The 15359-nt window shown below is 52.6% G+C and overlaps 1 protein-coding gene across 6 annotated transcripts in view; it reads left to right on the forward strand.

Annotated features, from left to right (window-relative positions):
* The window catches only part of LOC138761832 (signal transducer and activator of transcription 1-alpha/beta-like), a 66760-nt gene that overhangs the window by 15602 nt on the left and 35799 nt on the right, over nt 1-15359 (forward strand). For all 6 annotated transcript variants that reach the window (XM_069934640.1, XM_069934641.1, XM_069934635.1 and 3 more), the window contains 4 exons: nt 1145-1273; nt 1533-1677; nt 11495-11593; nt 13099-13188. In XM_069934640.1, coding sequence (XP_069790741.1) covers nt 1146-1273; nt 1533-1677; nt 11495-11593; nt 13099-13188 — 462 coding nt within the window. In that variant the 5' untranslated portion in view covers nt 1145. The remainder of the gene's footprint in view (nt 1-1144; nt 1274-1532; nt 1678-11494; nt 11594-13098; nt 13189-15359) is intronic.

Consider the following 15359-nt stretch of genomic DNA (forward strand, 5'->3'; position numbering starts at 1 on the left):
CATATAACACGATCTTGGGAAGGCGATGGTCCTCCATTCTGGAGATGTGACCTACCCAGCGCAGTTTGATCTTCAGCAGCGTGGTTTCGATGCTGTTGACCTCTGCCATCTCGAGTACTTTGATGTTGGAGATGAAGTCGCTCCAATGAATGTTGAGGATGGAGTGGAGACAACGCTGGTGGAAGCGTTCTAGGAGCCGTAGGTGATGCCGGTAGAGGATCCATGATTCGGAGCCGAACAGGATTGTGGGTATGACAACGGCACTGTATACGCTAATCTTTGTGAGGTTTTTCTGTTGGTTGTTTTTCCAGTCTCTTTTGTGTAGTCTTCCAAAGGCACTATTTGCCTTGGCGAGTCTGTTGTCTATCTCGTTGTCGATCCTTGCTTCCGATGAAATGGTGCAGCCGAGATAGGTAAACTGGTTGACCGTTTTGAGTTTTGTGTGCCGATGGAGATGTGGGGGGGCTGGTAGTCATGGTGGGGAGCTGGCTGATGGAGGACCTCAGTTTTCTTCAGGCTGACTTCCAGGCCAAACATTTTGGCAGTTTCCGTAAAACAGGACGTCAAGCGCTGAAGAGCTGGCTCTGAATGGGCAACTAAAGCGCCATCGTCTGCAAAGAGTAATTCACGGACATGTTGCTCTTGGTGTGAGCTTGCAGGCGCCTCAGATTGAAGAGACTGCCATCCGTGCGGTACCGGATGTAAACAGCGTCTTCGTTGTTGAAGTCTTTCATGGCTTGTTATAGTTAGAGAACCAAAATTAATATATATACACACTTGATTAGATGACTGGTTATGTGTTTTTTCAAAATTTTGTATGCAAGTTAAAATGTTAAATTCAATAAAAATTTTGGGGGAATAAAAAATATAATTGGGAATAAATCTTCCTCTGAGCAGTAAAAAAGCTGCATGTCTTGATGAACTTCATTTGGTAAGACTTTTTGAAGCTGGATCGACAAAGTATGGGTTTTAGTTAAGCAAGCTTTCTCTAATTTGGAATGGGTAGGATTATTCCATTTCTCACTGGTTTGGAAAATAATGAGGTGGGGGGGGAAATAAAAGGCAAGAGTATCAACTGTTCCACCATGAGGTATGCTCGAGAGTGGCTCTTTACTGAAAAGATTTTTGTGCAATTTCTGTGCAGAATGTCTCAGTGGTACCAACTACAGCAGCTGGACTCCAAATTTCTGGAGCAAGTTGACCAGCTGTATGATGATAACTTCCCTATGGAGATTCGGCAGTATCTCGCACAATGGCTGGAGGCTAAAGATTGGTAAGAGTTCCTTTAATTCTCGTTGGGTCAGAAATGGTCTTTATTGATGGAACAAATTGAGCAAGAGCAAATAAGATCCCATCATATGCCATCTTTTTAAAATATATATATATTTTTAAATATCATGGTCAATTTGTTAATTCCTGTTTTTTTTTTGTTTTACTCACCCTTATTTCTGCATTATTGTTCAAAAACTATTTTTATTTTTCCCCATATAAGGATGAGCTTCCTGATTTTAATTGTGTTTTGTGGTGATTAGGGAACATGCTGTCACCAATGATTCAATGGCCACCGTGCTGTTCCATGAGCTTTTGACCCAGTTGGATGACCAGTACAGCAGATTTGCCTTGGAGAATAATTTTCTGCTTCAACATAACATCAGGAAGGTCAAACGTAATCTTCAGGTATGGATATGAGTGTTTTATACAATTGGACTGGATTTCTTACATTGTTGGACACTCAGCGGGACTGCAGTAAAACCAATTTAATATTATTAAATGTAAAGTTGGGTACAAATGCTAGTGCCCACACAGTTCTAAAGGGATTATGTTTAAAAATAAATACTACTGTTAAATATAGTGATACAAGAAAGTCAGCAGATGCTGTGATTGGAGTAGATGCATAGTGAAATTCCCCGACACTACACGTAATGTTTATTATTGTCCAAAAATCTCCAGGAAATGAAACATGACGTGGAATTTCAAACTAGAGCATTGGACTGATAGTTGGCAGTTTTAACAATAGAGCCAGTCTACAGTCAACCACGGAGTGGATCACTGCCGATGCAAGGAGTGCTATTGGAAGTGCTGTGCATTGTGGCAGAAGATGGCAATTAGGTCGGCACCGGGTTTAGACTAAGAATTAACCCCTTCAGATCTAAACTCATGACTATCTTGCTGGCAAAAGTAGAGAAGAACATCAATTTCCTGAATCTGCATATGAGCCAAAAAGCACTGGAAGGGCGGGTGCAGGGCTCTGGTCATTACAGAAATGTGGTTGCGGATTCAGCTTCATATCCTGATTTCTCTCAGGACAGACAAAGATGCTTTTGCTTCTGGAAAATCTCAAGGAGAGGGGTCTGAGCATTTGCATCAATGAAAACTGGTGCTGTCAAGACCTGATCAGCAGAGATGGAGTCCCTGATGGTAATGGTAAAACACAAACCCTTCTATCTGCCCAGGGAATTTACGGCCACACGGACCACTGCAGTTTGCATTCGGTCTTTGGCAAATGAAGGTGAAGCAACGAAAAAGCTTTATGGTGCCATCTCTGAAGCCCTGACAACCCACATTGATGGTGCCATGATTATAGCTAGCAACTTCAACCACACCAACCTGAAAACTGTTATACCATGATTTCAACAGCATGTCAACTTTGCTGTCAGAACACCCTCGATCGGGTGTACACCAAAGTTCCTGGTACATACAAGGCTATTCCTAGCCCCCAGCTTGGATGCTCTGATCTTGTATCAGTCCTGATAACTTCCACATACTGACTGGTGATAAAATGAGCAAAGTAATTTTGCAGGGAGATCGGGAAGTGGCTGACGGGGGGCGGTCGGGAAGTGGCTGGCGGGGGGCGGTCGGGAAGTGGCTGGCGGGGGGCGGTCGGGAAGTGGCTGGCGGGGGGCGGTCGGGAAGTGGCTGGCGGGGGGCGGTCGGGAAGTGGCTGGCGGGGGGCGGTCGGGAAGTGGCTGGCGGGGGGCGGTCGGGAAGTGGCTGGCGGGGGGCGGTCGGGAAGTGGCTGGCGGGGGGCGGTCGGGAAGTGGCTGGCGGGGGGCGGTCGGGAAGTGGCTGGCGGGGGGCGGTCGGGAAGTGGCTGGCGGGGGGCGGTCGGGAAGTGGCTGGCGGGGGGCGGTCGGGAAGTGGCTGGCGGGGGGCGGTCGGGAAGTGGCTGGCGGGGGGCGGTCGGGAAGTGGCTGGCGGGGGGCGGTCGGGAAGTGGCTGGCGGGGGGCGGTCGGGAAGTGGCTGGCGGGGGGCGGTCGGGAAGTGGCTGGCGGGGGGCGGTCGGGAAGTGGCTGGCGGGGGGCGGTCGGGAAGTGGCTGGCGGGGGGCGGTCGGGAAGTGGCTGGCGGGGGGCGGTCGGGAAGTGGCTGGCGGGGGGCGGTCGGGAAGTGGCTGGCGGGGGGCGGTCGGGAAGTGGCTGGCGGGGGGCGGTCGGGAAGTGGCTGGCGGGGGGCGGTCGGGAAGTGGCTGGCGGGGGGCGGTCGGGAAGTGGCTGGCGGGGGGCGGTCGGGAAGTGGCTGGCGGGGGGCGGTCGGGAAGTGGCTGGCGGGGGGCGGTCGGGAAGTGGCTGGCGGGGGGCGGTCGGGAAGTGGCTGGCGGGGGGCGGTCGGGAAGTGGCTGGCGGGGGGCGGTCGGGAAGTGGCTGGCGGGGGGCGGTCGGGAAGTGGCTGGCGGGGGGCGGTCGGGAAGTGGCTGGCGGGGGGCGGTCGGGAAGTGGCTGGCGGGGGGCGGTCGGGAAGTGGCTGGCGGGGGGCGGTCGGGAAGTGGCTGGCGGGGGGCGGTCGGGAAGTGGCTGGCGGGGGGCGGTCGGGAAGTGGCTGGCGGGGGGCGGTCGGGAAGTGGCTGGCGGGGGGCGGTCGGGAAGTGGCTGGCGGGGGGCGGTCGGGAAGTGGCTGGCGGGGGGCGGTCGGGAAGTGGCTGGCGGGGGGCGGTCGGGAAGTGGCTGGCGGGGGGCGGTCGGGAAGTGGCTGGCGGGGGGCGGTCGGGAAGTGGCTGGCGGGGGGCGGTCGGGAAGTGGCTGGCGGGGGGCGGTCGGGAAGTGGCTGGCGGGGGGCGGTCGGGAAGTGGCTGGCGGGGGGCGGTCGGGAAGTGGCTGGCGGGGGGCGGTCGGGAAGTGGCTGGCGGGGGGCGGTCGGGAAGTGGCTGGCGGGGGGCGGTCGGGAAGTGGCTGGCGGGGGGCGGTCGGGAAGTGGCTGGCGGGGGGCGGTCGGGAAGTGGCTGGCGGGGGGCGGTCGGGAAGTGGCTGGCGGGGGGCGGTCGGGAAGTGGCTGGCGGGGGGCGGTCGGGAAGTGGCTGGCGGGGGGCGGTCGGGAAGTGGCTGGCGGGGGGCGGTCGGGAAGTGGCTGGCGGGGGGCGGTCGGGAAGTGGCTGGCGGGGGGCGGTCGGGAAGTGGCTGGCGGGGGGCGGTCGGGAAGTGGCTGGCGGGGGGCGGTCGGGAAGTGGCTGGCGGGGGGCGGTCGGGAAGTGGCTGGCGGGGGGCGGTCGGGAAGTGGCTGGCGGGGGGCGGTCGGGAAGTGGCTGGCGGGGGGCGGTCGGGAAGTGGCTGGCGGGGGGCGGTCGGGAAGTGGCTGGCGGGGGGCGGTCGGGAAGTGGCTGGCGGGGGGCGGTCGGGAAGTGGCTGGCGGGGGGCGGTCGGGAAGTGGCTGGCGGGGGGCGGTCGGGAAGTGGCTGGCGGGGGGCGGTCGGGAAGTGGCTGGCGGGGGGCGGTCGGGAAGTGGCTGGCGGGGGGCGGTCGGGAAGTGGCTGGCGGGGGGCGGTCGGGAAGTGGCTGGCGGGGGGCGGTCGGGAAGTGGCTGGCGGGGGGCGGTCGGGAAGTGGCTGGCGGGGGGCGGTCGGGAAGTGGCTGGCGGGGGGCGGTCGGGAAGTGGCTGGCGGGGGGCGGTCGGGAAGTGGCTGGCGGGGGGCGGTCGGGAAGTGGCTGGCGGGGGGCGGTCGGGAAGTGGCTGGCGGGGGGCGGTCGGGAAGTGGCTGGCGGGGGGCGGTCGGGAAGTGGCTGGCGGGGGGCGGTCGGGAAGTGGCTGGCGGGGGGCGGTCGGGAAGTGGCTGGCGGGGGGCGGTCGGGAAGTGGCTGGCGGGGGGCGGTCGGGAAGTGGCTGGCGGGGGGCGGTCGGGAAGTGGCTGGCGGGGGGCGGTCGGGAAGTGGCTGGCGGGGGGCGGTCGGGAAGTGGCTGGCGGGGGGCGGTCGGGAAGTGGCTGGCGGGGGGCGGTCGGGAAGTGGCTGGCGGGGGGCGGTCGGGAAGTGGCTGGCGGGGGGCGGTCGGGAAGTGGCTGGCGGGGGGCGGTCGGGAAGTGGCTGGCGGGGGGCGGTCGGGAAGTGGCTGGCGGGGGGCGGTCGGGAAGTGGCTGGCGGGGGGCGGTCGGGAAGTGGCTGGCGGGGGGCGGTCGGGAAGTGGCTGGCGGGGGGCGGTCGGGAAGTGGCTGGCGGGGGGCGGTCGGGAAGTGGCTGGCGGGGGGCGGTCGGGAAGTGGCTGGCGGGGGGCGGTCGGGAAGTGGCTGGCGGGGGGCGGTCGGGAAGTGGCTGGCGGGGGGCGGTCGGGAAGTGGCTGGCGGGGGGCGGTCGGGAAGTGGCTGGCGGGGGGCGGTCGGGAAGTGGCTGGCGGGGGGCGGTCGGGAAGTGGCTGGCGGGGGGCGGTCGGGAAGTGGCTGGCGGGGGGCGGTCGGGAAGTGGCTGGCGGGGGGCGGTCGGGAAGTGGCTGGCGGGGGGCGGTCGGGAAGTGGCTGGCGGGGGGCGGTCGGGAAGTGGCTGGCGGGGGGCGGTCGGGAAGTGGCTGGCGGGGGGCGGTCGGGAAGTGGCTGGCGGGGGGCGGTCGGGAAGTGGCTGGCGGGGGGCGGTCGGGAAGTGGCTGGCGGGGGGCGGTCGGGAAGTGGCTGGCGGGGGGCGGTCGGGAAGTGGCTGGCGGGGGGCGGTCGGGAAGTGGCTGGCGGGGGGCGGTCGGGAAGTGGCTGGCGGGGGGCGGTCGGGAAGTGGCTGGCGGGGGGTTACTGCAGCACTACAGGACTGCTTTGAGACCACGGACTGAAGTTGTTTCAGGGAGGTGACCACCTACAATAGTCACGTAAACATTAAGGATTACACGAGCTCAGTGACTGGCTACATCAGTGAGTGCATTGAGGATGTCACTGACATCAAATGCTTCACAAGCAGGTCTAACCAGAAACAATGGTTGGATGCAGAGGTCCAGGCTGCCTTCAGGACAGGAGACAAGATGGCACTAAGATCAATCAGGGCCAAACTCTCCCATGTAATCAGGAAGGCAAAGTATGGGTACGCACAGACAGCAAGTGCAACACGAGGCACACTTGTGGCAAGGATTTAAAACTATAACAGACCACAAGATAACCTTGCGAGTCAGACAACAATGCCTCCCTTCCCGACAGACCACAATGCCTCCCTTCCCGACAGACCACAATGCCTCCCTTCCCGACAGACCACAATGCCTCCCTTCCCGACAGACCACAATGCCTCCCTTCCCGACAGACCACAATGCCTCCCTTCCCGACAGACCACAATGCCTCCCTTCCCGACAGACCACAATGCCTCCCTTCCCGACAGACCACAATGCCTCCCTTCCCGACAGACCACAATGCCTCCCTTCCCGACAGACCACAATGCCTCCCTTCCCGACAGACCACAATGCCTCCCTTCCCGACAGACCACAATGCCTCCCTTCCCGACAGACCACAATGCCTCCCTTCCCGACAGACCACAATGCCTCCCTTCCCGACAGACCACAATGCCTCCCTTCCCGACAGACCACAATGCCTCCCTTCCCGACGGACCACAATGCCTCCCTTCCCGACGGACCACAATGCCTCCCTTCCCGACGGACCACAATGCCTCCCTTCCCGACGGACCACAATGCCTCCCTTCCCGACGGACCACAATGCCTCCCTTCCCGACGGACCACAATGCCTCCCTTCCCGACGGACCACAATGCCTCCCTTCCCGACGGACCACAATGCCTCCCTTCCCGACGGACCACAATGCCTCCCTTCCCGACAGACCACAATGCCTCCCTTCCCGACAGACCACAATGCCTCCCTTCCCGACAGACCACAATGCCTCCCTTCCCGACAGACCACAATGCCTCCCTTCCCGACAGACCACAATGCCTCCCTTCCCGACAGACCACAATGCCTCCCTTCCCGACAGACCACAATGCCTCCCTTCCCGACAGACCACAATGCCTCCCTTCCCGACAGACCACAATGCCTCCCTTCCCGACAGACCACAATGCCTCCCTTCCCGACGGACCACAATGCCTCCCTTCCCGACGGACCACAATGCCTCCCTTCCCGACGGACCACAATGCCTCCCTTCCCGACGGACCACAATGCCTCCCTTCCCGACGGACCCCAATGCCTCCCTTCCCGACGGACCACAATGCCTCCCTTCCCGACGGACCACAATGCCTCCCTTCCCGACGGACCACAATGCCTCCCTTCCCGACGGACCACAATGCCTCCCTTCCCGACGGACCACAATGCCTCCCTTCCCGACGGACCACAATGCCTCCCTTCCCGACGGACCACAATGCCTCCCTTCCCGACGGACCACAATGCCTCCCTTCCCGACGGACCACAATGCCTCCCTTCCCGACGGACCACAATGCCTCCCTTCCCGACGGACCACAATGCCTCCCTTCCCGACGGACCACAATGCCTCCCTTCCCGACGGACCACAATGCCTCCCTTCCCGACGGACCACAATGCCTCCCTTCCCGACGGACCACAATGCCTCCCTTCCCGACGGACCACAATGCCTCCCTTCCCGACGGACCACAATGCCTCCCTTCCCGACGGACCACAATGCCTCCCTTCCCGACGGACCACAATGCCTCCCTTCCCGACGGACCACAATGCCTCCCTTCCCGACGGACCACAATGCCTCCCTTCCCGACGGACCACAATGCCTCCCTTCCCGACGGACCACAATGCCTCCCTTCCCGACGGACCACAATGCCTCCCTTCCCGACGGACCACAATGCCTCCCTTCCCGACGGACCACAATGCCTCCCTTCCCGACGGACCACAATGCCTCCCTTCCCGACGGACCACAATGCCTCCCTTCCCGACGGACCACAATGCCTCCCTTCCCGACGGACCACAATGCCTCCCTTCCCGACGGACCACAATGCCTCCCTTCCCGACGGACCACAATGCCTCCCTTCCCGACGGACCACAATGCCTCCCTTCCCGACGGACCACAATGCCTCCCTTCCCGACGGACCACAATGCCTCCCTTCCCGACGGACCACAATGCCTCCCTTCCCGACGGACCACAATGCCTCCCTTCCCGACGGACCACAATGCCTCCCTTCCCGACGGACCACAATGCCTCCCTTCCCGACGGACCACAATGCCTCCCTTCCCGACGGACCACAATGCCTCCCTTCCCGACGGACCACAATGCCTCCCTTCCCGACGGACCACAATGCCTCCCTTCCCGACGGACCACAATGCCTCCCTTCCCGACGGACCACAATGCCTCCCTTCCCGACGGACCACAATGCCTCCCTTCCCGACGGACCACAATGCCTCCCTTCCCGACGGACCACAATGCCTCCCTTCCCGACGGACCACAATGCCTCCCTTCCCGACGGACCACAATGCCTCCCTTCCCGACGGACCACAATGCCTCCCTTCCCGACGGACCACAATGCCTCCCTTCCCGACGGACCACAATGCCTCCCTTCCCGACGGACCACAATGCCTCCCTTCCCGACGGACCACAATGCCTCCCTTCCCGACGGACCACAATGCCTCCCTTCCCGACGGACCACAATGCCTCCCTTCCCGACGGACCACAATGCCTCCCTTCCCGACGGACCACAATGCCTCCCTTCCCGACGGACCACAATGCCTCCCTTCCCGACGGACCACAATGCCTCCCTTCCCGACGGACCACAATGCCTCCCTTCCCGACGGACCACAATGCCTCCCTTCCCGACGGACCACAATGCCTCCCTTCCCGACGGACCACAATGCCTCCCTTCCCGACGGACCACAATGCCTCCCTTCCCGACGGACCACAATGCCTCCCTTCCCGACGGACCACAATGCCTCCCTTCCCGACGGACCACAATGCCTCCCTTCCCGACGGACCACAATGCCTCCCTTCCCGACGGACCACAATGCCTCCCTTCCCGACGGACCACAATGCCTCCCTTCCCGACGGACCACAATGCCTCCCTTCCCGACGGACCACAATGCCTCCCTTCCCGACGGACCACAATGCCTCCCTTCCCGACGGACCACAATGCCTCCCTTCCCGACGGACCACAATGCCTCCCTTCCCGACGGACCACAATGCCTCCCTTCCCGACGGACCACAATGCCTCCCTTCCCGACGGACCACAATGCCTCCCTTCCCGACGGACCACAATGCCTCCCTTCCCGACGGACCACAATGCCTCCCTTCCCGACGGACCACAATGCCTCCCTTCCCGACGGACCACAATGCCTCCCTTCCCGACGGACCACAATGCCTCCCTTCCCGACGGACCACAATGCCTCCCTTCCCGACGGACCACAATGCCTCCCTTCCCGACGGACCACAATGCCTCCCTTCCCGACGGACCACAATGCCTCCCTTCCCGACGGACCACAATGCCTCCCTTCCCGACGGACCACAATGCCTCCCTTCCCGACGGACCACAATGCCTCCCTTCCCGACGGACCACAATGCCTCCCTTCCCGACGGACCACAATGCCTCCCTTCCCGACAGACCGAACATCAATGCATGGTTCAACGAGAAATAAGGCTGATGCCAAAGAAAACTCTGTGTTCCCCTGATGAACGAGCCCCTTGCCGAGCCACAGCTGAGGTGAGGGGAACCCGATCCAAGGTGAACCCACACAAGGTAGCAGGACTAGACAACATACCTGGTCAGGTTCAGAAGGATTGTGCAGACCTACTGTGGGTTGTCGTTATGGACAGTTTCAACACTTTATTGCAGAAGTCCATTGTCCTCACGAGTTTCAAGACAGCCACCATCATCCAAAGAGGCCCACAATGACTACTGTCCCGTGGCTCTGGCCTCCACCATTATGAATTGCCTCTAGTGTCTGGTAATGGAACACATCAAAGCGCACCTCCCAGAGGCATTAGACCCATTTGAATTCGCCTACAGATGGAACTATTCCACGTGATGCTGTAGCCTTGTCCCTCTACTTTGTCCTGACCCACATAGAGAAAGACCCTTCATAAACCAAACTGCTGTTCATCAATATCAGTTCAGCCTTTAATACAATCATACCCCAGAGGCTGGTGGAGAAGCTGTCCAGGCTGGGATGACTCCCCTCTCTCTAACTGGTCGGTTTCTAATCTTTCTAACAGAAAGACCAGTCTGTCTGGGTTAGCATCATTACGCTGAGCACCGGTGCACCTCAGGGCTACATGGTCAGCCTGCTTCTTTCTATTCATGCTACTCACCCACGACTGCATTGCCGGCTCCAGCTCCAACGGTGTGATCAAGTTTGCAGATGAAATGTTAGTTCTTGGCCTCATTGGCAGCAACAATGTGCCCTACTAAGGAAAAGAGGTGGAAAATCTTGGTGCAAGAATAACAACCTGAATCTCAATGTGGACAGGACAGTTTTGGACTGCAGGAGGACTAGGGTCAACAACCCATCACTACATGTTGATAGCTCATTAGTGGCGAGAGTAAGAGCACCAAGTTCCTTGGAGTCCACTTAAGTAGTGATGTATCCTGGACACAAAACATCTCACTTGTCAGGAAGGTGCAACAGCAACTGCACTTCCTGAGAAGATGGAAGTGGGAGGCTACCAGCCATCTACAGGAGCTCTATCAAGAGTGTTCTGGCCAGCTGTATTACAGTGTGGTATGGTTGCTGAAGGGTATTGGATTAGAAATCGAACTTTAGGACCATAAGAGCAGCAGAAAGGATCACTAGTGTTTCCCTTTCCCCCACCCCCCCTGCCCCCCAACCATTGCTGTGATCTACCTGATTCGTTGTCTGAAGAGGGTTCGCAAAATAGTTGAAGTCCTCTTCCACTCCACACACAGCATTTTTCAGCTCCTCCCACCAGGAGAGAGATACAGGAGTATCCGAGCCAGAACCACCAGGCTGAGAAACAGCTTCTTCCCTCGGGCACTGCTCACACTAAACCTCTGAGACTATTTTATTATTAATATTTATTTATCTTTATTTATGCGTGTTTGTATATATGTATGTGTGTACACACACACACACACACACACATATATTATATATATATTATATATATATTATATATTATATATATATATTATATATATATTATATATATTATATATTATATATATATAAATATTATATATATATTATATATATTATATATATACATATATTATATATATATAAATATTATATATATATAATGTGTGTGTGTATATAAAATATATCTATATATTATATATGTAGCATTTGTATGTGTTTTATGTCTGTAGGTGTGTATCCATTTTTTATTGTGTATGATGCATCTCTCATCAGGTTTTCTTCCAAGAAGAACCCATTCATATGGCACTTACCATATCAAAACATCTAAATGAAGAAAAGAAAATCTTAGAACATGCATTGAAAGATGAAAAGGTACTTTTAATTAAAATGCATTTCTGTTTTATTTTCAAAAATTTATAATACTTAAATATTTTGAATACACTTTCATCTTTTATTACAAAAGTTTCATGTGATTTCCCACATCTTTCACTTTTGATTTGTGACAAAGGAAAAGCAAAAAAAAAAGATTGAGTCTGAATGTGTTGTTTAATTTTGTTTTTCAGTTAGATGTTCCAAGAATCTTTTTCATTTACTGATAAGTGCAGAAGAGGAAACCTGCAGGGGGCAAAATACATATTCCTAGCCAGTAGGAGAAATCAAATCCTCTTTCCCTGCTCAGGTAGTTAGATGGTATTGGCCTGTAAGGAGCAGTGATTTCACAAGTGAATGTGGAAGTCAGCACTTTACAGGTTGAAAGAACAGTTTCATCAACATTCTGTGTAGTCTTTCCTAAGAAGGTCGCTACCATGTATAAAGGAAACCTTTCTGACAAACCTGACACACAAAATGAATAATTTTTGTACTGCTTCAGTAATATCTTTTTATGAATGCACATGGAATGGACACAGCTCTCACAATTGTCAGTTCAATTAGTGTAGAGCAGTGGTTCCCAACCTTTTTCTTCCAACTCACATACCACTAAGTATTCCCTAAGCCATAGGTGCTTTGTGATTAGTAAGGAATTGCTTAAGGTGGGATGTGGGTGGAAAGAAATAAATGTGAAAACCACTGTTTTAATCGTGCCTTATTGACTTGTTATGTGCACGGTTTCATAACTCCAAAGGAAATGGGCCAATGACAATTTTTCTCAAGCAAAATATTTTAGTAACATTTGGGTTTAGAGCAATGGTTCTCAACCTTCCCTTCCCACTCACATACCACCTTAAGCAAATCCTTACTAATCACAGAGCACCAGTGACATAGAGAATACTTAAAGTGGTATGTGAGTTGGAAGAAAAAGGTTGGGAACCACTGGACTGTAGAGGTTAGAATAGTGTAACTCAGAATATGAACATTAGAAGTTCATGAGATCATTTATCTTGGGTAGTTACTGACCAAATTTTTAAAAATCCATATTGTGGCTTGGTGAGTAAAAGTTTTTTTTTAATCCTTCCTCATTCTGAAACCATAGTTTCTGTGGATAAACCTTATTTCAATTGTAGTGTATATACCCCACCAACTTGTATGCTGAGTTTGTCAAAAGGGCATAAATCCTCACTAACGACATGAGCCTGCTTATTTTTGCATCCTACTAATTAGATCTAAATGTTCTAGATCAGTGTGGAAAAAGTGTTAAATCTAACATTGCACCACTCTCTCGGGTATTGATGTTTCAAATTTATTCTGAGCATGTACTTTTACAAATCACTTCTTGTTGGGAGTAAATTCTATATGGTTCTGGTGAAAGAATTTCTTCAACAAAAATACAGCAATAACCAAAGATTACAAACCTCTTCCTCTCCCAGGATTGCAGAAGGAACAGTAGTACTAAAATATCACTTAAAGATTTTGCTTCTGCATCTTGTTTTAATTTGTAGAATCATGTTGGTCCTCTTCAGAATGGTGTAATTCTGGACAAGCAGAAGCAACTAGATCAGCAAGTGAAGACTGTAAAGAGCAGTGTTCAGGTATGTAAACAGCACCATCATTATCCCATTATTCTAATTTGACCAGAGGTGAAGACAGTCTTCAATATTACACTGTAGAATACAAGGTCAAGTAGAAGTTTGTTTCTTTTAAGAATCCACTTTTTGAGTACGCTTCTGAAGCTTGGTCTAAGATGGGGTGTCAAAAGTATTGATTAGCACATACCCAAGTTAATTGTCTGCATAATTGACTGGGTAATGTAAATGTTTTTATTCAAAAATGCTGATGAATGGTTTATGTGACTAATATGATGATAGATGTGAAGTTAGTTGATATTTGGTGAAGGTTTATCTCTATAGAGAAAGTTTTTTTTTCATGCTACAATTTTTTTTTAAGAATTGATTATTGTTTAAGAATTTTTGATAGATAATGTTGCTAACTTTACTAATTTTTTATATTAAGTTTGAGTTAAATATATATTTAATCTTAACTCCGTTTGTTAAATATATGCATTTAAGTTTGATTTAAATATGTTTTTTTAAGTCTGATATCTTAGTATTAATTACTTTTTGTTAGCATTTTATTCGGTTATGTTTTTGTTTTTTTTTGTAAGTGGGGTTTTTTCTCACATATTATTAACTATTAATTCTTCACTCTTTATTTTGGGGGAATGGGGGATTAGACTAATTTGAGTAGGTTATTAATGTGTAATAATTATTGGGGAGGGTATAGTTTATTTAGATTACTGATATTGTACTGTAATTTTATTATCTTATTCTTAATTCTTTTTAATGTAATCCTATATGTTATTCATGTTATAAAATCTTAAATAAAGTTTAAAAAAAATGCTAATGGGACAAAATTTCTAAAAATTTCATTTGCCTCTTTGAAATCCCCATTTTCCCTTTCCTGCTTTTCTCTTGGAAATTCTGCTCCTTTTTGTTGCTTGTGTTTGAATGGCAATGATTGGCACATGATTGTGGTTCAATATTTTAAGACCACAAGACTGTTGAAGTAATAAAGATGAGGACCTCTTTCACCAGCAAGAAGCCTGCCATTGTAGCAATATACATGGTGTGAAAATTCTGTTTCATTGAAGCTGGCAAACTGAAACTTGGAAGCAGAGTACAATGAATGCAATTAGTAGCCAAATGTAACAAAGTGAAAGCAATTGGTACACCTTTTGTTTATGGGTAGATTTTAATTAGCAAGAGTTATTATTTGTCACGCATTTTTTTTAAAAAGTGCATTAAATTCCTCATAAAATGTGTACATTAACTGGATTGGAGATGTTGGGCAGTGAGAATTGTACCAGTTTTGAAAAATGTACATGAAGTTTCACAATATCTTTGGTGAAACATTTGCTCACTGGTCCCAGCACATTGCATTGGATACAATCTCATTTCCCCCTCCCACCCCACCATTTCTCTGAGGAGTAAAGAAAAAAAGAAAGTTTAGGCCCGTTTTACACTGAAAAGCTATGTTATTGCCGTATTCATGACCAGTCTCTGGAAGCCGGCTTGCTTGTTCACACACATCCAAAAAAAAAACTGGCTCTGTGAGATCATTATGCTCCACCACTGGACTACCTACCTTGGTGGATCTAAGCCAGGTAAGTCTAGACCCCCCCCCCCCCCCCCCACCCCAATCAGCCTTTGATGCTTTCATGGTGCTGAAAGGGTGGATAAAACCTGGTTTTCATGTGCTGTGTAAAAGAGGCTAAAGAAACAGCTTGGGACAGGGAGAGATTTGAACCGAGCCTTTGGGTAATTGGGAGTCGAATGCAGTTTTTGCCAAAAATAAATCCTGAGATGCTACTGCTGGCTTGGAGACTTGCACACCAGATCACTAAAATCCATCCCTTGGAGAATTTTGCTTTTCCTTTTCAATCCTATGTTTTAAAACTCCTGCACTATGATAATTTATCAATGTATGTTTCGTGTTGTAATTACTTCAACATATTGATGGATTTTGTAATTAATTCCATCCAGTTTATTTTTTTTTTTAAATGGTGAAATATTTTTTCATTAATATGGCTCTTTGGCCTTTTTTTGTTACTGTGAAAATGGTTTTACCAAATTTTTTTTGTTCCATTTGGTCTTTGTTACTTTCTTATAAATTCTCTTGTCAGCAATATAAAGTACCAATTATAGACATTTTTTGACAAGTTTTCAATCACTTTCCAAACTATCTGTTAAGACTCGGTAATAAG

The sequence above is a fragment of the Narcine bancroftii genome, chromosome 4 (assembly GCF_036971445.1).
Source record: "Narcine bancroftii isolate sNarBan1 chromosome 4, sNarBan1.hap1, whole genome shotgun sequence".
NCBI lineage: Eukaryota > Metazoa > Chordata > Chondrichthyes > Torpediniformes > Narcinidae > Narcine > Narcine bancroftii.